The sequence below is a fragment of the Podarcis vaucheri genome (assembly GCF_965113315.1).
Source record: "Podarcis vaucheri genome assembly, chromosome: 13".
NCBI lineage: Eukaryota > Metazoa > Chordata > Lepidosauria > Squamata > Lacertidae > Podarcis > Podarcis vaucheri.
Genome location: NC_138751.1, coordinates 42,749,478 through 42,770,207, shown reverse-complemented (window position 1 = coordinate 42,770,207; position 20,730 = coordinate 42,749,478). Strand labels below are relative to the sequence as shown.

Genomic DNA, 20,730 nt, shown 5'->3' with positions numbered 1-20,730 from the left:
AGTGACAGAATGGCTTCTTGAGCTGGGAAAACAAGCTTCAGCAGGACCAGGCATCAGCTGACCGCCTGAGATCTCCATGGCAACGCCTTCCCAAGGGATGTTGCTATGTTGACAGGGCAGCTTTGCAAACAGTGATTGTGAGCGCTGCTGGCATGCAGATGCACTTGGAGGAGGCTAGCTCCTGTACACCTTCACAGGGCCAATCCATCTTACAGATGTAAAGGAAACTCATCTTTTCAGGTGAGGCAGAGAAATAAACACCGGGGCTCAAATATAAATGGTCCGTGTTCTTGGTGAAAGCATCAGTCCAAATAATGGAGCTTTTCTATGAAGAGCAAGGGGGAAACCCATCTCCCACACCATTATGCAGATTTCGAGGCTCCCCCACTTTCACTACATACAAAGATATTAGGTAAGAGGGCGTATGTGTAAAAAAAAAAAAAATTGGCGGCAATGGGCAGCTCCTAAAACAAACCGAGTTTGATAATGTGGGCAACAAATCGTCAAAAATACTGATGAGGAAAATAAGGTTAATTTTGGCAGGCTGGAAAGATTTCACACACCAGTCCCCTCAAGGTATCATCACCATTGTATATATTTTATGAGGGATGCGGGTGGCGCTGTGGGTTAAACCACAGAGCCTAGGACTTGCTGATCAGAAGGTCAGTGGTTCGAATCCCCATGACGGGGTGAGCTCCCATTCCTTGGTCCCTGCTCCTGCCAACCTAGCAGTTCGAAAGCACGTCAAAGTGCAAGTAGATGAATAGGTACCGCTCCGGTGGGAAGGTAAACGGCATTTCCGTGCGCTGCTCTGGTTCACCAGAAGCGGCTTAGTCATGCTGGCCACATGACCCGGAAGCTGTATGCCGGCTCCTTCGGCCAATAAAGCGAGATGAGCGCTGCAACCCCAGAGTCAGCCACGACTGGACCTAATGGTCAGGGGTCCCTTTACCTTTCATGATGTAACCCACCCTAGGATTGTGGATTGGTGAAGGATGGGATAGTAAACAAACAAACAAATATTGATGGAAGTGTGCATGAATGAAAATTTGGCCGTGCTCTTCAGCATTTGAGAAACCTCCATCATGGAGAAAACTGGCTCACACAGATCCATAGGCCCATTGGTGACCTACAGAGCTTTGGATCAGGGTGGCTCTTTGAAAACTTACCGTATTTTTTGCACCATAACACTCACTTTTTTCCTCCTAAAAAGTAAGGGGAAATGTCTGTGCGTGTTATGGAGGGAATGCCTACGGGTGGCATGCCTACGGATTTTCCTCCTCTAAAAACTACGTGCGTGTTATGGTCAGGTGCGTGTTATAGAGCGAAAAATACGGTATTTCCTTTCAAATCCACCCCCACAGAAATAGCAGCTCAGGAAACATATTCCAGCACAAAACAAGAGCTAATTTGTCTCATTTACATTTATTTCAGTGAGATGTCCTTAAAAGTACTAGACAATGAAAAGAGCAGTTCCTCCAGGAAGGCCATCAGCAATATGCATACTATCTACTTATTACTAGGCAATTCCTTTCGCTTCTTTGCAAGCAGGAATGGTAAAATAAAACTCCCAACATTCCAGCGCCATGCAGAGTGTTTAATTTTTGCCCTTTGTCCACTCTGTACCACATTATTTCCCACTTCCTTGGTCCTCGCATACACAAATTTGGTTGTTGATTTTTATGAGCTAACTGAAATTCCTTCCTACATTAATTTTTTTTCTACCGTGTTAAAACATCCCTGAAAGCAAGGCAAGCTGAGATGGCTTGCAATTCATTGGGGGTTCCCATGGGTGCCTCAGTGGCCAAATCTGATTATACTACCAAATGCATGTGTGAAGCTAAGGTACTAGCCATCATAGGCAAAGTAATGTGTTTCAAACATTATATGACAGCCACTGTTCATGTGAAGAAGAAGAAGAAGAAGAAGAAGAAGAAGAAGAAGAAGAGGAGGAGGAGGAGGAGGAGGAGGAGGAGTTTGGATTTGATATCCCGCTTTATCACTACCTGAAGGAATCTCAAAGCAGCTAACATTCTCCTTTCCCTTCCTCCCCCACAACAAAGACTCTGTGAGGTGAGTGGCCCAAGGTCACCCAGCTGTGACTTCCTTTGCACCAGCCAGTCTGCCAGCCTTTCAGCATGTTAAACTTCTTCAGGCCTTGGGGGCACAAACCCCCAGCTGAGTATCACACGTTTGAAAGAAATTCTTTAAGGGACAAGCTGAGCCACAAGAGACAAACACAGTTGCGAGTCAGTGGCCAACGGGAAGGGAGAGCTATGATCAAGATCTTGCCCCCTTTCAGAAATACTGAAATAGCAGGCTCAGGCAGTTGCTTTGCGGGTTGCGAAAGCAGCAATGTGAGTGTTTCATTTACCCCAATATAAATTGCACCACTCCTCTGGAAAGAATTAGTTCGCAGGTTGGGGCTGAGGGTAGGGGAAGAACACAGATAGCTCAGTGTGTGGAAACACAGCTAATAGCTGCTTGTTCAGGAGGAAAGGAGTTCAGAACAACCTAGTCTTACTTCCTTGATTTTCAAAGCAGCCACATGGGGCTTTCCAAGGTGGTTTTTTTGGGGGGGTTTTTTTTAAAGACAGCAGGAAATTTTGCTCATGGATTTTCCATGCCATCTAGTTTGGTCCTTCGGCTGGCTGTAGAGACTTCCTATCTGTGCTACAGAATGAGATTAGGAGCCATTAGCGCTTTCTGCAAATGCTGGAAGTAGAAACTGCAACAGAACAAGATTCCAAACCTCCTCTGTGCCTCTAAGCCATGAGTAGGCAAACTAAGGCCCGGGGGCCGGATCTGGCCCAATCGCCTTCTCAATCTGGCCTGTGGACGGTCCGGGAATCAGCGTGTTTTTACATGAGTAGAATGTGTGCTTTTATTTAAAATGCATCTCTGGGTTATTTGTGGGGCCTAGGAATTCGTTCATTCCCCCCCTTCAAAATACAATCTGGCCCCCCACAAGGACTGAGGGACAGTGGACTGGAATTAGGGAGGCAGCCTGCTCTGGATGGGGCTGCATTCCCTCTGAAGAACCAGGTTTCTAGTTGGTAGGTCTGGATACTTTGTCATTGGGAGCCCAAATGACTTTGGTGACAAGGAATGGGATAGCCTGGTCAGAGTGATCCTGGTTCCAGAAACATTTTGTTTGGACTACTGCAAAACATTCTACATGGAGCTGCCCTTGAATATGGTTTAGACCTGGCAGGCGTCAGCAAACTTTTTCAGCAGGGGGCCAACTGTCCCTCAGACAGGGGGCCGAACTATATTTTGGGGGGGGAAATAAATGAACGAATTCCTGTGCCCCACAAATAACCCAGAGGTGCATTTTAAATAAAAGCACACATTCTACTCATGTAAAAACATGCTGATTCCCGGACCGTCCTCGGGCCAGATTTAGAAGGCAATTGGGCCAGATCCAGCCCCTAGTTTGCCTACCCATGGTTTAGAGACTGCAGATAATGCAAAATATAGTTGTCAGTATTCTGATGGTCCTGAAAGCTAAAGACCATAAAGATTCGTGCTTAAAGATCTGCACTGACTGCCTATTTGCCACTGAGCCTGAGTCCAGGTTTTGGTACTGACCTATAAAGCCTGAATGGCTTAGAGTCCTGTTACTTTAAGAGCTGGCACTTATACCATTCTGTCTGCAACTTGAGATCTGTTGGGCATCTCCTCCTGGTAGTTCAACCACCAACTGAAACTTCCCAGCAACAATATGCTAATTATGAACTGCACTCCCACTATTGATGTAATCCACCCTGGGGTTTTTTTGACAAAGAGTGGGTTGCAAGTTTTTAATATATATATACAGTGGTACCTCAGGTTACAGATGCTTCAGGTTACAGACTCCGCTAACCCGGAAATAGTACCTCAGGTTAAGAATTTTGCTTCAGGACAAGAACAGAAATCGTGCTCCGGCGGCGCAGCGGCAGCGGGAGGCCCCATTAACTAAAGTGGTGCTTCAGGTTAAGAACAGTTTCAGGTTAAGAACGGACCTCCGGAACGAATTAGGTTCTTAACCCGAGGTACCACTGTACTTGTGGAAGATAATACAGATAAAATACCTCTATGCACTTCACAGAATTCTGACCAGAGTTCTTATCAATTTTACAACAGAGAAATTGGATCATTAGCAATTTCGTACTGTGGAGTCCTGGCTCCAGCTCCAATACTTACATTGTACAGTGGGATGGTTTTCATCACTTTGTAGTGCTTTGTTGGATCCATCTTATAAAGGTGTCTGTCAGTGATAAAAATTGCCCGATCTTCCACTTTGCTAAAGCGGTTTATCTGCAAATAATCAAATCCCCATGGGAATTAAAAGTCATTTCCTTTTTTAAACAAAACAAAACACACTTCACACACTCTGAACAGGGTGATAGTAGAATTATTGGCTCCTTAAGATGTTTGAATTTTGCTTCCACAGCACATAAGCTTTTAACTGACAGAAGGATTAAAAATGGTCCGGATTTAAAATGAGTTCAAATGGTCCGGATTTAAGATGAGTTCAACTTGGTGGTATTGTGTAGAAAGCAGTAAAGCAGTAATTGAAAACAATGAGATTAAAAAAAGAAAGGAAAAGTACTTCCGTTAGCTTAACTTTGATTGGTAAGATATCAGCCCAAACACGATGATCCTGTTGCTGCCTGTATTTGTTCACTAAAGAGGGACAGGGACCAGCCCTCTAACCACATAAACTGCCAAAAACAGAGCATGGCTGATTGCAAGAGGGTAGGACTTTGCTTTAAAGGCAGGTCTTACCTGAGCTTCGGCTTTCTCTGGTATATTGGAAAATATTAAAATACTGTAATACATCAAACATTAAAAGCTTCCCTAAACAGGGCTGCCTTCAGATGTCTTCTAAAAGTCTGGTAGTTGTTGTTCTACATGGGTCCGCACTTGAAAACATCCAGAAGCTTTAAATCAGTCCAAAATGCAGCTGCCAGATTGTTACAGATTTTATTCTGGTGCTCTTATCTTCATTGGCTAGCCATGTATTTCTGGACTCAATTCAAGTCCTACTTCTTTCCTTTACAGCCTTAAGAAAGGGGTGGGAAGCCTCAGGCCTGGGTACCAAATGAGGCCCCAATGCCTCTCTATTTGCCCCTCAGATTTGCCCAGGCGATGCTCCCAGGCAACACCTCTCACTGGTCCTGCTTTTCACCCTGAGTGCTTTGGCCTGGATGGAATGTATCCCTGAACTCCAATAATGCCTCTTGCTCTAATAATGACTCTTGCCTCTTGCTTCTCTTGGATGGGGCAAAGAGCAAGGTGTACGAATGTGTGTAGAAATTAGTCTATATACTCTATAAAAAGAAACTGCAGAAAAAAACCTTTTTGTTATATAGTCCAAAACCGAGTTGGAGGGAAGTCAATCATTGTTACGTTGCTAATTATTGTTTGTCTTGTTTCTTGTTAAGTTTTCGTTATGTTTTCATTTGTTCTTGTTTGGTTAATAGAAACTAATAAAAAGAATTTTTTAAAAAAGAAATTAGTCTATATACAAAGGTGATGTTTACGTTTGTTGCTCTGCCCATTTTTGCCTTTGGCCTTGTCTAACCGCTTGCACGTGGCCCTAGAAAGGTTGCCCCAGACAGTACAGTATTTATGTATTCATTTTAACTCAATAAAGATCCTTCAAGTTCAAGAGAAAAAGAAAAAGAAAGGTTGCCCCAGAAGAGAATGCAGACCCTGGACTGAAAAAAGATTCCCCACTCATTCCCCACGCCTGCCCTAATGGCTTGGGACCTGGCTACTTCTCTCCTTCAATCAGTATTGGGGGTACTGCTCCAGATTCCCAAGCTGATTAAATTGCAGCTGGTGGACGAGAGGAACAGTGCATAACATCATGGAATCAACATCATAGCATGGCCTCCCCCTAAATTTTGTTTTGTCACCTAGTCATGAGGCTTTCAGGGGGGCTGTCTGAGCCCCTGCTATTATGCAGTGCAATAACCTCACTTTTCTGTTAACTGGTTTATGGTAGGCTACTTGGTTTTTCAGATTGATTTCATTGAAGTTTTTACTGTTTTGATTATGGCCACCGTGAAGTAACATGGGTTCACATATGTACAGCATCTATGTAAACTAGCATTATCCGGGAACGCCCTAAAGATGTCAACTCTGGATGCCTTTTGTAACAGGAAGGCTCATGCCTTGCTGTGACAACTCTAAAGATAGCAAATGGCAGGATATTCTGCTGTGTGTGTGTGTGTGTGTGGGCAGAACAGCACCATTTCTAAATTACCATTACATTTGTAATGCTAGCAACGTGAAACATACTGTTTGCTAACAGTTTCCAAAATGGGACTGAAACCATTTCCATCAGTGAAAGGAAACCCACTTGTTACTACTTTTACAGCTAAAGACTCCAAATCTGAAATTAATTGAGGATGCCACTGGGATTCAGTAAACCACAATTGAGTCCCCTGCTGAGAAATGCACCATTAGATCAGTTTTCCCTTCCAACTTGCTATTGACAGGCATCCAGCTGGGCAAACGGAATTAAAATGATAGTTCAAAGCATAGCCTTGAAGACGGGTTGCCTATATCTATCATCTATCTATCTATCTATCTATTCCACATGGCTGGATGTAGCAGGAGGAGAAAGAACAAAAGACTACTCCAATGGATTTCAGTAAGAGATGGTTTGGAATGCAGAACAAGTTTCCCCATGCCCAAAAATCAGAGGGGTATATTTGCGTGTGTGTGCACATGCATATGTACAGAAATCATTTTCACTATAAAGAAGAAGGATAAATCTTAGAAGAATTGTTCACCCTAACTAATGAGAATAGGACAAGCAGCAATGCATAAATTATATTATTATTATTGTTGTTGTTGTTGTTGTTGTTATTATTATTAATAATAATAATAATGATGTATCTACAGTTTTCTAGGTTCTGTACAATTTAAAAATAAAAATAAAACCCAGCTGCCTGTGGAGATAATGATGAACAAGGAAGCCCTCTCCAAGGCCTAAAGCCTTTCTGACTTCATCCTACTATTTGGCAGGAGCCCAAATTACACAATTAGTATCTCCTTTATTGGTAACCACCTTGAGTCCTTCAGACAAGCAGCATGCTCTCTTTAACAGAGTCAAATAATCCCTTAAATCTGTGCAAAGGTAGGACACCTCACCCTTTCCAGGTAGCTTGTCACTTGTATCAGTAACTCAAAATCAGCTAAGAGGTTTAGGTGTCAAACACAGAGAGCAGGCAATGCTCTGAAGAACCATCTAGCCAAGAGATGACAGATGGGAAACTAGGTCTTGTCTTCTGCAGCAGTACTAATTGCCAGTACACACTGCACGTGCCATATATTTATGCATTTAACAGCACCATCTTCAACATGGAAAGCTCCACTACATCAATCAGAAACACAGAAAGACAAAGAAGAGCAAAGGGAAGCCTTGATTCTCTTTGATTACCACTTCTTCCATTGCTATGAATAATCAACACCTGATTTGCTCTGTCCCTGCTGCTTCAAGGCATTCACGAAGATGGGCTTCCTCAGCCACTATGGCCAAGTGGAAAATGTACTACTGACAAACAAGTGAAACACTTGTGTGCTTATTGATTGCCATAAACATACAGCTGCTCTGACCATGTCAGGGGATTGATTGCCTTCTTCGCTTCCAACAGCAATCTTCAAAGTCTGTTACACTGTTTAGTCCACAAGACTGAATATCTCACCATGATTACTACCACACACACACACACACACACACACACACACACACAGAGTAAAAGTGTCTTGACCTTACGTGATTTCACAAGAGCCATTATGAAAGGACTAATTATTTTAAGGATGTGTCCCATGTTTGTGGAGTGAGTGGGTGGGAGGAAGGAAGGGAGAAGAAGTCAATGCTATATCAAGTGTACAGGCTACCTATTATGGGATCCTGAAGCTGAGGCTCCAATACTTTGGCCACCTCATGAGAAGAGAAGACTGCCTGGAAAAGACCCTGATGTGGGGAAAGATGGAGGGCACAAGGATAAGGGGATGACAGAGGACGAGATGGTTGGACAGTGTTTTGAAGCGACTAACATGAGTTTGAGCAAACTGCGGGAGGCAGTGGAAGACAGGAGTGCCTGGCGTGCTCTGGTCCATGGGGTCACGAAGAGTGGGACACGACTAAACGACTAAACAACAACAAAATGGTGACAAAGTAGATTGCAAGAGCATCTCAGAGACAGCAGACCAATTTATTAGATCAAGCATTTCAACAGATATTGTAGCTCTAGCCCAGTAACTAGCGTACACAAAGAGTGCCATGAAAGCAAGAATGTAGTAACTTTCTCTTAAAGTCAGCATCCTGCCTTGCACACACGGAGCTGTCCTTTGTACTGAAGAGAACAGGGAAACTCATGCTGAGTTTTATATGCACATCAGAGGCCCCATGTAGATTCTGAGCACAGCAGAAATGAGTATCTCGCCCAGTATCTTGACTTATGCTACACCTGCAGAATTTGAGACCAGAAGACCAAGGAAGGATCTCAAAGCCGTTAAGTTCCAAGTTTCTACTTTAATGCACCGCAAAAAAACAAAATCCAAACTATCCAAACTTAACTACTCGACAAGCAGAGTTGCCAAACTGCACAAAACACCTGCAGAGCAAATGGACTCTAGTAAGTAAGCCAAGTTGCTGATCTTTTCTTTCCGCTTTGCGACAAATTAAATCTTCAGAAAGAAATAAAAGGGTGGTTCTTTATGTTCTTGACAATAACCTTTCAAGATTCTGCAAGCTTGCTCACCCATATTCTTCTCACATTTAGAAGTACATGTCATTCACTCTTTCAACCTGTCAGTCTTGCCAACTTTGTACAGAACATGACAGTTCTAGCTTGGTTCTCTAATGTCACACCCTCCAGCAATTCTGCTATAGCTATCTCTACCCAGGACAACTAATCTGGAAGATTATCTGGAAGGTATTTGGTAAAGAGATTGGTTAAACATGTATGTTTAACAGTATGAAAAAGCAGCTCATGCAGGAAGGTAGGGCATTCCTTTCAAAGAAGGTCTTTCTTGTTACCAGCTGACAGTCGTAAGGGCTAGCATGATGTTTGTTGGGTAAAATAACCCCCCAGCATGTGTATAAAATAAAGTTTCGAAATCATGGGTTACTAATTATGGGCAGCTGGTTCTTGCAGGAACCTGGAGGAAAGTTTTGGAAAACAAGGAGGGTGTTAGAAAAGTGCATCATCTCAGGAATATTTGATTAAATCTTAGTTGTTCAAGGGGCTACAGAACCACTTATTCAAACACAAAGCAGATCATTTATGAGTTAACTCAGACACTTATATATATTCCATTTTTTATGGATGCCAATTTTTTAATTTGAGAAGAGGCTCGTGTGGGGCAGAGAATTCATATTCATCCAGGCCAGTATTATATTTATTTTCACTTTATTTTTTTATTTAGAACTAATGAACCATTTTTATGGCTATCAACAATATTTATTTTCTGGGTGGCTCAAAAGAATTAGGAATAATAACATACTCTACGTCAGGGGCTCTCAAACCCCATTTCTCACTTGAGAAAGCTTAAAATTACTGAGGCCCATTTGCCAAAAAGTGGCACTACAGGGGTAGAACCAGTCACAAAATGGTGGCGGACGGAGGCAGAGTTTGGCATAATCAGCTGGCAATTACCAACATCTTTTCCCAATTATAGCTAATCCCTCTTTGGATATGGTTAAATTCTTTGCCTAGTGATTTCCTTGTGGCAAGGAGTTGTATAACTCAGCTTTTCTCAAACTAAGTCGACTTTGATTCTGGAGGTACTGCGACAGCCACTCCATTTTAGGCAGAATATGCTGATCCAGAGTCACTAAATGGAAAAGGATTTATTTATTTATTATATTTCTTTCCCCCCTGTCCCCATGCATCTCAGAGTATTTTTACTCATCTCCTGAATTTCTTCTCCCCTTCTCCTTTCACACTTAATTTGTAACCTTTCCTTCCACCAGTGTTGGTTTGTTTCATCACTTCTTGCTGCTCCTTTTATTTACTTCATCTTCCTACAACAGCTTTCCTTTTTTATTCTTAATTTATTTTTGTTTCATTTGCTTCAACTTAACCATGTATTTCTCTTTCTGATTTCTTCCAGTGCACTCTCTGGTCCTATCCTCTCAGAGGGAGATTTTCCATCCATTCTCCCCTCTGTCCCCCGGACACCTTCATTCAGCTGCTGGCAGTGGTCCAAACAAAAGGCTATACGGCATGGCCAAGGGATGGGGCAGGCAAGGGAGAAGGCATTGGGTGAACTGAGGCCCACTGGTGAAAAACACTGCTCTAAGTCTTTCTGCTGAATTTTGGTAGGCATCTTTATATTACCTATTTATTCTTATTATTACATTTCTGTCCCACCCTTCTTCCTTCATGGAACTCAAAGCAATATGCATGGGAGTTTCCAGGTTCTCCCACCTGGGCATAGACTCAAACCTGCTTAGCTTTAGCAAAGTAGCTTCATCATGTGCCCTAAAGACCATGCCATAATATTCACCAGTCTTACTATTCTTTTTTTAAAAAAACTTTTAACTGGAGATACTGAGGCCTCACACATGCTCTCACTTCCACAAGAGGCAACTAAGGTTCGGGGGCTGGATCCGGCCCACGGATGGTCCGGGAATCAGCATGTTTTTACATGAGTAGAATATGTCCTTTTATTTAAAATGCATCTCTGGGTTATTTGTGGGGCACAGGAATTCATTCATTTTTTATCCCCCCCCCCCCAGAAAAATTAAGTCCAGCCCCCCACAAGGTCTGAGGGAGAGTGGACCGGCCCCTTGCTGAAAAAGTTTGCTGACCCCTGCACAAGAGCATCAAGCAAAAGAGCAACTGCAAATTCTGCCTGAAGGCAACAGATACTTGTTGTTGTTTAGTCGTTTAGTCGTGTCCGACTCTTCGTGACCCCGTGGACCAGAGCACGCCAGGCACTCCTGTCTTCCACTGCCTCCTGCAGTTTGGTCAAACTCATGCTGGTAGCTTCGAGAACACTGTCCAACCATCTCGTCCTCTGTCGTCCCCTTCTCTCTTTCCCCACATCAGGGTCTTTTCCAGGGAGTCTTCTCTTCTCATGAGGTGGCCAAAGTATTGGAGCCTCAGCTTCAGGATCTGTCCTTCCAGTGAGCACTCAGGGCTGATTTCCTTCAGAATGGAGAGGTTTGATCTTCTTGCAGTCCATTGAGTCTCCTCCAGCACCATAATTCAAAAGCATCAATTCTTCAGCGATCAGCCTTCTTTATGGTCCAGCTCTCACTTCCATACATCAGATACTAAGCACCCAATATTCCACTTTTTATACCCTTCACTTCTTCTCTCTTATTTGTTGTCTGTAAGCAGAAAAGCAGCCTGCTTTCTGCTCTGCAATTCCCCTAACCTGGCCACTTCTTGACTAAGCATCTACTTAGTGTTGACAGTGTGCCCTGCATGCTGATCAGTACAAAGCCATTAACACCATCACTGCTGTTTCAGGAGTGCTTCACACTTTTAGCTGCAATAAGCAGTGACACCAGTGTTTCCCCAACATACCAATGTAGGAAATGGGAAAAGCAGAGATACCTCCTTTAAAAACATGCAGGGACATACACCAGGAATTCCCAATCAGCAGCAGAACAGCAGATGCTCACTGTGAGTGTGAGGAATCTGTGCCTGCCTTTTCCTCTCTACATCTTTGCAGAGTGTGAAGTTATTGTTTGTTAAATGGAGAGGACAAATGGGCAAGGACAAAACCTGACAGGGATGAAGAAAGGGGGCGGGGGGAGAAGGGGAACTGTGCCGAAAGTGCAAAAAACACTTGGCTTTGGCTGTTAGGGAAAGGGCTGTGGGACTGATGTGAAAAAGCAGGCTGTTATCAACATAGGAAGCAGCATAGCCAAATGCATTAAAAGAAAGAGGGAAGAGAACAATAGCAGTTGAAAGAAGACATGCTCATGCAGAGCAAAGGAGACTGAAATGGAAATTCAGAGTTAGAGTGAAAAAGAGCCTTGAGATTTTGGGATTGAAGGCCAGATTTGCTTGTGGCTGCTCTTTATTATTATTATTATTTAAGTGATTTTTACGCTGCTTTTAAAAACTGAAGCCCTTTTAAAGTGGCTCACAAATAATGATGACAAAACGCAATAAAACAGCATTACCAATCCAACCACTAGAGCCAAACACCAATGATACATTTTTAGCATCTAAAAGCGAACAGAGCAGCAAAAAAACAAAACAAGCATATCACACCCAGCCAACCTGCGCCAGCAGATACCACAGTGCAGTCGTACCCTGGTTATCTAACAGAATCCGTTCGACTTCCAAAACATTCGGAAACCAAGGTGCAGCTTCTGATTGGCTGCAGGAAGCTCCTGCAACCAATCGGAAGCCATGTCAGATGTTGGGTTCCAAAGAATGTTCACAAACTGGAACACTCACTTCCGGGTTTGCGGCGTTTGGGAGCCAAGGCGTTTGAGTCGCAAGGCGTTTGGGATCCAAGGTAAGACTGTACTAACAACGTTAAAAGCAAGTTTAAAACCCACACAAGCTACCTAATCAAAGGCTAATGGAAAAGAAACATTTTTATGGCCTGCCTAAGAGAAAGCAGGGATGAGGCCAAATGCACCTTTTGTTGGAGGGAATTCCATAGGTAAGTGGCCATCACCATAAAGGTCCTGTCTTGTATTTCCACCAGCCTGACTGTTACTACTGGTGAGTCTGTGAGCAAGACCTCTGTGGCCGTTCTTGGGGCTTGAAGCAGGCTCATATGGGTGCCAGTGGTCCACTAAGTAATTTAGTGTCAAACTGTTTAGGATTCAGAAGCAAACAGCCAGTGCAATTGATTTTAATTAATAAAATTAATTAATTTAATGTTTTTATTAATTAATAAAATTCTATTTTCAAAGCAAAGTTAATGTTTTATGGCCACATAACAGTTCACATGTTACACATGCGCAGATCAATGATTTCTCAGAGTGCTGCTGGTGGTAGAAAAGTTGGGGAAAGATGTCATATTTATCTTAGTCTTTAGGCAGGATGTGGGGAGGAAACTTTCTGTGCCCTATACAGACTTTCTGTTTCTCCCTGATGTAGCCTGATGTAGTTGCTTCCTTTATTTATCCTTTCCTGCAAAAACACAGCTTGAAAAAAGAAAGAATACAAACAGAGCAAGAAAAAATTGCATATCCATTAGAGAGCTGCACAGTGTACTCAAAGCACAGCACTGTTGCTTCCTTGAGGAAGAATCTGGAGATCGTGAACACACATTTTTGTACTCACATCTGTGGAGGGATCCCATTATCAATCAAAATCTACATCGCCAATCACAAAAAGCTTTCTGTTTGGCTGTCTATTTCGAGTACGTTTTCATTAGAGTTTAAACCAATCAAAACCAAACAAATCTTTTGCAACTCAAAGGGTAAAGGGCTTTGTTACATTATGCTTGGAAATCTGAATCAGGAAGGATGTGAGAAAAGATTTAAAGAGATTAAAATTATGTAACACACAGAGAGAAAATACATTCCAGAAAAACTCCCTGACAAAGATGCGGCTTGTCAGTCCTAACACAAATTCAGATTGAAGCATCCTTTAAAGCAGGTACATGCAAGGGATTTAGAGGCACTCAAGGACAGAGAGCAGATGAATTCTCCTTTGCTCATCATTCTTCTACCTTGCAGGGAGGGGGAGTAATTACTATATAGCACTATTTGCACTGATCCACACACACCCTTCCCAAATGTCAACTGAATAAACCAAGGTAGTATTTTACGACCCTCCGCTATATTCTACATACACCCAAGCTGAAGAAAATACTACCAAACCTAAGAAATGCCCTTATACAGACATTGAACTTAACCATAATTAAATGCTACACACAGTTAAGGATTAGCCCCAAATTGGGATGTGCAGCTATGGTTGTGTGTTATATCAGCACTGAGCAAGCCACAGTTAAGGCAATTTTGTGTTCTCTCCAGACTCCTGCTTAAAAGGGGAGAAGCAGGTCATCCCCTTACACCATTTGGGGGGTAGGGTGGGGTTCAGCAAATTAAACCATGGGTTCACAACACATTTGAAATCTTAACCAAGGTTAGACAACAAGCCAGGCTAGTGCAAGGCAAACACAACCCTAGCTGATCATGATTACAAAATCAGAAGTATCCTATAATTTGCCCTCCGCTGTTGAATGTGAGTCTTTCTCCCTTCCATTTCTGGAGCAAGCTATGGTTAGTGTTACATGCAAACAGATTTTAACCCTAACCATTTTTAGCTCAGACCTGATTTTGCTAATCTGGTTCTAACAACGTCTCTAAACTGAAGAGTGGCAGCTAACCGTGGTTAATTCATGTATGCTAACCATGTTGATACCCAAAATATAAGTGGGGGAAATTGCAACCTTGATGGTAAGAGATAAGAGGGGAAAGGAATATTCAAATCTCAGGTGGGTTACTGATCTCCTAACCTCAGTCAGGAGAATATGCAGTATTGTGTCTGCTCTGGCCAGCTATTATGGGTGCCATCCCCGGTGAAGGGATATATATTTAAATTATTTATATTCCACCTCTCAAACAAAACTGATTCACAATGGAGCTAGCACAATAAAAACACATACCTTAAAACAAAATATGATGCAGTGAAAACATCAGCAATACTGATTCTCAATAAAAACTGAGGGGAGCAGTACTGATTTCAATCTCTTTCTAACATAGAGCGGGAATTGTGAAGGAATGAATTGTGTGAAGAGCAGCTTCACAACTGGAAAGGCCTTGTTCCTTATTGCCGCACACCTTGCTTCAAAATGTGGGGGCACAGAGCAGGGCCTCAGACAAGAATCTTATGAGGTGAGCAGATTTATGTGGGAGCTGGTGATCTTTCAGGTACTATTGTTCTAAGACATTTAAGGCTTTAAATGGCAAAATGGAAATTCTGAATTCTGCTTGTAAACTAACTGGCAGTCAGCTTAGTTTGTAAAGAAATGTTTCCTAGGGCATGAGGCAGTTGGCAAACAAGGTTTTGCATTTCACACCAGTTGTAGCTTCTAGATACGTGTTCAAAGCAACATCACGTGGAGCACAATGCAGTAATGCAATCTAGATTCTTTAAGGGCATGAATAACTGAGGACAGGTCGTGTTTTTTCCAGGATTGGCCACAGCTGCTGAATCAGCCAAAGCTGCTGAACGACGTGCCAGAGGCCACAAAAGATAACTTGATCATCCAGATTTAAAAGCACTTCCAAGATGAGAACATGATCCTTTGGGAGGGAGGGCAACCCCCCCCCCCATGTAGAACAGGTTGAATCTGATTTCCTTGCTCAAGTGTATCATTAATCAGCCATACTTTGGTCTTATCTGGACTGAACCTCAATTTACTGGTCATTAGCCATCCCATTTAGAATCTATTTAGGACCTTGGCAATGTCACCTAAAGCAGATGGGGAGGTACAACTATATATCATCACCTTACTGATAACGTTTCACCCCAAAACTCCAGATTTCTCAGGTTGAGTGTGTTTTAAAAGCATAGGGCTGGAGGAATGGGATCCTGCAAAATTCTGCAGAATAAAGGCGAAGGCATCAAGCAGCTCTCCCAAGCAAGTTACCCAGGAATCAAAGGACATGATGCCAGCACCAGACCAAAGGTGCCTGCGAAGAAGCTTTTTAGTATGGATCTGCCCTTTGCATTTCAAAGGAGATCTCTCTGTAACTCCCTGAGCTCATCTGCTTAACGCAGCAGAGCTGAAGGACTATTGCAAAAGTAGATCTGCTCAAAATGCACACAAATTCAGCGCCCCAATGTAGGTCTTCTTTATTCTATTCACGTTCAACCCGTTTTGAACTTCTTTACAATAAATTTTAAGTTTGATTCCCCCAATCCTCACCTGTTTTGCTGACCGTTTTCTCACTTTCCTAGCTCTAAATACTATCCTCTTTTTGAAATAATTTCATTTTCCCCCAGTATTTCAAAATTCCCTTACCTGAGCTTCAGCAATGCAAAAGCCTCTTGATGAAACCCTCCCCTCCCCTTACTTTCCAGAGGCTTTCAACGTCCTTCTGCAGCAGTTGCTGTGCTTACCTTGCGGACGTGAGACGAGAAGAGAACATTCATGAACTTGTCTTTTCGTTTCAACTCATTGGCAATGGGGACGAATGAGCCTGCAGCCTGAGGGTTATCTGGATTCTAAAGGAGCAAACGGGAAGACAGGCAGGTAATTTGTCTTCATCATTAAAGCAAGGGCAGCAGCATCTTTACCATTCCAGGTCAGCCAGCTAAAGAAGTCTCAAATATACATTTGTAACAACACCGCAATTGCAATCCTTCAACACAAAGACAGCATTCCAAGCCCAGCACCTCCTTGATTCCAAAGGTTGCAGTTCTTAAACAGAGACTATGTTAGAGCAGGATATGTTAGAACTGCTCAGGTAAGAGATGGCCATCAGTCTTTTAATTATGGAGTTGAATTTCCTAGGTTTTCTGAACAAGGCAGCAAATAAAGCAGGCTTCCTCAACCTCGGCCCTTTAGATGTTTTGAGACTGCAAATCCCTGACCACTGGTCCTGCTAGCTAGGGATCATGTAGGCCAAAAACATCTAGAGGGCCGAGGTTCAGGAAGCCTGAAATAAAGTGTCCTCCTGAATAACAGCTTTTGGGAATCACAAGTGGGGAGAGTGTTTGTTGTTGCAATCTGGCCCTGCTTGTTTCCCATAGGCCTGCGACTGTGAGAACCAGACAACAGGCTTCAGTCTGATCCGGTGCTTTTCTTATGAAAGGGCTTGGCCGTGGTTTCTACATCCCTGAAAGATGGGAGTGAGTGGGCATTTTAAGGAGGCATACAAGTTTGTTCTGTCCTGCATTCTGTTTGTTTTTCATACAATAGATTGCAGAACCCAATGCATATATGGGGCCTTCTTTTCAAGCATGGTCACAGAACACAGAAGAGCAGCACTACTGGACTAAGCACAAATGTCTTTCTAGACTAGAAGGACATTTGTGCTAATCCAACATCCTTGTTTCCAAACAGAAGCTCATGGAAAGACCCCAGAAAGGGAACTGCGCTCTCCCACTATTTTTCTCCAGCTAATAGTATGAAGTGGTACCTCGGGTTACAGACGCTTCAGGTTACAGCCGCTTCAGGTTACAGACTCCGCTAACCCAGAAATAGTACCTCGGGTTAAGAACTTTGCTTCAGGATGAGAACAGAAATGGTGCTCTGGCGGCGTGGCAGCAGCGGGAGGCCCCATTAGCTAAAGTGGTGCTTTTTATCTTTGTGGTATCACAGAACGCAATGACTGACATTTTGTGTGTTCTGCTATACTTACCAATGCAATGTAGTTGCCCTGCCAGGCTCTTTGGATCCCCATATCACTTCGGTGGCCCTTCAGCACTTCCACTGCTGCCACCTTTGCCCTGATCTGAGGCACATCCTTGGGGGGAATGCTCTTGATGAGTTCATGTGCCCTCCACCTGGGGAAAAACAAACAAACCAGAAGCAATTGCACATCAGACTAGCACAGGGATTGGAATATAAGGTTGCCCAATTAAATAGTTATCAGCATTTTCATACAAACAATTCTGCAATCCCACTCACCAATTGATTGGCATAACTAAAAATAATCACAGGCTGGCTTTATTCTGCGGCCGCCACATCCTTAAATGGTGCTTGCCACTTTCTCAAATACAATACAGTTGTACCTTGGTTTTCGAACAGAATGCGTTCGGCTCCCAGAACCGTTCAAAAATCAAGGCACGGCTTCCAATTGGAGCTTCCTGCAGCCAATTGGGAGCCGCGCCGGACATTTGGCTTCCAAAAAACCTTCGAAAAATGGAACAATCGCTTCTGGTTTTTGATCGTTCAGAAGCCAAAACGTTTGGGTTGCAAGGCATTTGGCTTTCGAGGTTACACTGTACCTGGCAGTATCAGGTAATGTTCCTGCTCCGTAGCCCAAGAAACAAACTGCCTTCGATTCCTACCTGTGATAGATTGCCTGCAGAGCCTCTTCAAACCGCCTCAGCACTTTGGGTGGGGTGGGCCATCTCACATGCTTGCCGTAGCCTTTCATAGACTTCACGTTGTGAAATCGCCGGGCAACCTCGCAGATATACGACTTCACTTTGTATCGGCGGTAGCACTTTATGATCTTGAGGGCGGCTCGGGTTCTCTTGTAGCGCAGGCGGGCCAGTGTGCCCCTCCAAACCTATAGAAGCCCCCGCAAAAAAGTTAGGACAATAGAAATGGGGGGGGGGGGTTATGAGTAGTTTCCTTCTTCCTACTCAATATTTCATGTATCGCTACAAAGTAATAGTGCAAATGGAGCATGCCTTTCACAATACAGAGGTACCTTGGTTGTCGAACGTAATCCGTTCTGGAAGACCGTTTGACTTCCAAAATGTTCGACAACCGAGGTGCAAAGGGCTAGGCTGCAAAGTCAGTGGAGAAAATTTAAAAAAAAAACCCCACAGCAGAAGCCATTCGACTTCTGAGGCACGTTCAAAAACGGAAGCAATTACCGTGGTGCCTTGGTTTTCGAACAGCTTAGTTGTTGAACAAATCAGCTCCCGAACACCGCAAACCCGGAAATAAGTGTTCCGGTTTGCAAATGTTTTTTGGAAGCTGAATGTCCAACGTGGCTTCTGCTTGAGTGCAGAAAGCTCCTGCAGCCAATCAGAAGCCGCACCTTGGTTTTTGAATGGTTTCGGGGAGTCGAACAGACTCCCAGAACGGATTAAGTTCAAGAACCAAGGTACCACTGTACTATGGGTTTTTGGCATTTGAAAATCGAAATGTTCGGCCTCTGAGACACTTGAAAACTGAGGTACCACTGTATACTTGAGTATACATGCCAGACAGCACCTGCCACTCACCCCACCAGCCTTTGCTTGTATATATACACAAAATGAAGCACTGTGCAAGAAGCCTCGTATACTTCATATTAAATAAATAGTCCAGATCCTGTACCAAGAAGCCTGATTTACACAAGCTATGTGAATTATGCAAAAAAAATAATCACATCTGCATAGTTTATTCTGCTTCAGCTACGCATGGAGAGGGGCAAAATGCTCTTCAGGACATTGAAGAGCTGCCGCCTGGAAGTCCCTTAGGACCCACCCTACTCCTCTGATGATAAATCATTTTAACTGAATTTAATATTGCATTTTCACATTGCCGCCACCTGCCCCGGGACACGATACTGAAGGGTGGGGAAGAAATCTAATAAATAGTAACAATACAGAGGTCTACTGCCAGTGCTCCCTTGTCATGCCATGCTGCAGAGTTAATTAATTGTGGGGAGACAGAGTTAGAAAAGTGCCAACCCAATTCTCCCTCTATCATTATTTATATTGTGCCACTGCCAGACATGGCCCTTGATGAAGGAGCGTACCAATAGACAAGGTACTGCTCCAAGCATCTCTCTATCTAAATCCCAAGAGGGAAGGAGAGGTAAAGGTGACGGAGTAAACAGACAAGCAAAGGTAAGTTGACTCGGGCTTAATTTTGTTTGGGGATCACGGAATCATAGAACTGTAGGGCTGGAAGGGGTCCCGAAGGGTGATCCAGTCCACCCCCCTGCTATGTAGGAATCTCAACTGGATCTAGGGATGAGGACTAAGGGATCTATAGACACTGCCGCTTAAAAACACAACTATATAAACCGGAGAATTACATAATACAGCGAGGACAACAGAAACCAGTCTCCTAAGTATAGCTATTCTGTTGTTACATTTATTTACAGCAGGGGTGGGTAACCTGTAGTCCTTGTCCTATTTCAAAAGTTGTCTCCACATGCTCAGGTCAGCAGCAATAAGCCCCTTCCCCAGTAGTCCTCTGGGCAGGGAAGAAAAGGCGAAGAAGGAGGAGGGGGATAGGGCCCTCCCCACACTGACCCTTAGCTCCACCCACTGCATGAAGCCAGGGCAAATTGCCCATGAGCAAAATGTTGCCTAGACCAGGGTTTCCCAAACTTGGGTCTCCAGCTGTTTTTGGACTACAATTTTCATCATCCCTGACCACTGGTCCTGCTAGCTAGGGATGATGGGAGTTGTAGTCCAACAGAGACCCAAGCTTGGGGAACCCTGCCCTAGACAGGAAAAAGGCTGACCAGCCATTATTCAGATTTATGATTCAAGTTACTGCAAGGAAGGATGAAGGGTAGTTCAATTCTCCCCTTGTGGACAGGACAACATTCTTATTTGCAATATGTAAAACAAGGGAACAAGAGTCTCTTATGTCAAATACCCAAGCAAAAAATGAAGACCTAGGGCTTTGACAGAAGGAGGAATAGGCATTATTGCTCCATGCATCTTCCACATCCTCAGTGTTTAGGAGAGCTGCTTTCATGTGGACCTCATTGCTACACTCAAAGGAAGGAATATCACCAGGGGTCATGCTGACCATGAGCAATGCTTCTTTTTCCTAAGGAACAGGTGAAGCAAAGGTGGATGCCTCGTTGCCCACTGAAGAGCTCCTCTATGTCATAATAGACCAGAGAAACAGCTATCTAACTACAGTCAAACCTCGGATCCCAAATGCCTCCGTTTTGGAATGTTTTGGCTCCTGAATGCCGAAAACCTGGAAGGAAATGCTCCGGGTTTTGAACATTTTTCGGAAGCCGAACATCTGACGCAGCTTCCACTTGAGTGCAGGAAGCTCCTGCAACCAATCGGAAGCCGTGCCTTGGTTGTCGAACATTTTGGAAGCCAAATGTGCTTCCGGAACGGATTGCATTAGACAACCAAGGTTTGACTGTAC

The 20,730-nt window shown here is 43.5% G+C and overlaps 1 protein-coding gene across 2 annotated transcripts in view; it reads right to left on the bottom strand.

Annotated features, from left to right (window-relative positions):
- MYO1D (myosin ID) overlaps window positions 1-20,730 on the bottom strand; it is a 184,176-nt gene that overhangs the window by 62,419 nt on the left and 101,027 nt on the right. For both annotated transcript variants that reach the window (XR_014212797.1, XM_082194740.1), the window contains exons 17-20: window positions 17,955-18,178; window positions 17,303-17,447; window positions 16,059-16,163; window positions 4,186-4,299 (exon numbers count right to left, since the gene is read on the bottom strand). Coding sequence is in view for 1 of the 2 variants with exons in the window: in XM_082194740.1 (XP_082050866.1) it covers window positions 4,186-4,299; window positions 16,059-16,163; window positions 17,303-17,447; window positions 17,955-18,178 (588 nt within the window). In the remaining variant the exon portion in view is untranslated. The remainder of the gene's footprint in view (window positions 1-4,185; window positions 4,300-16,058; window positions 16,164-17,302; window positions 17,448-17,954; window positions 18,179-20,730) is intronic.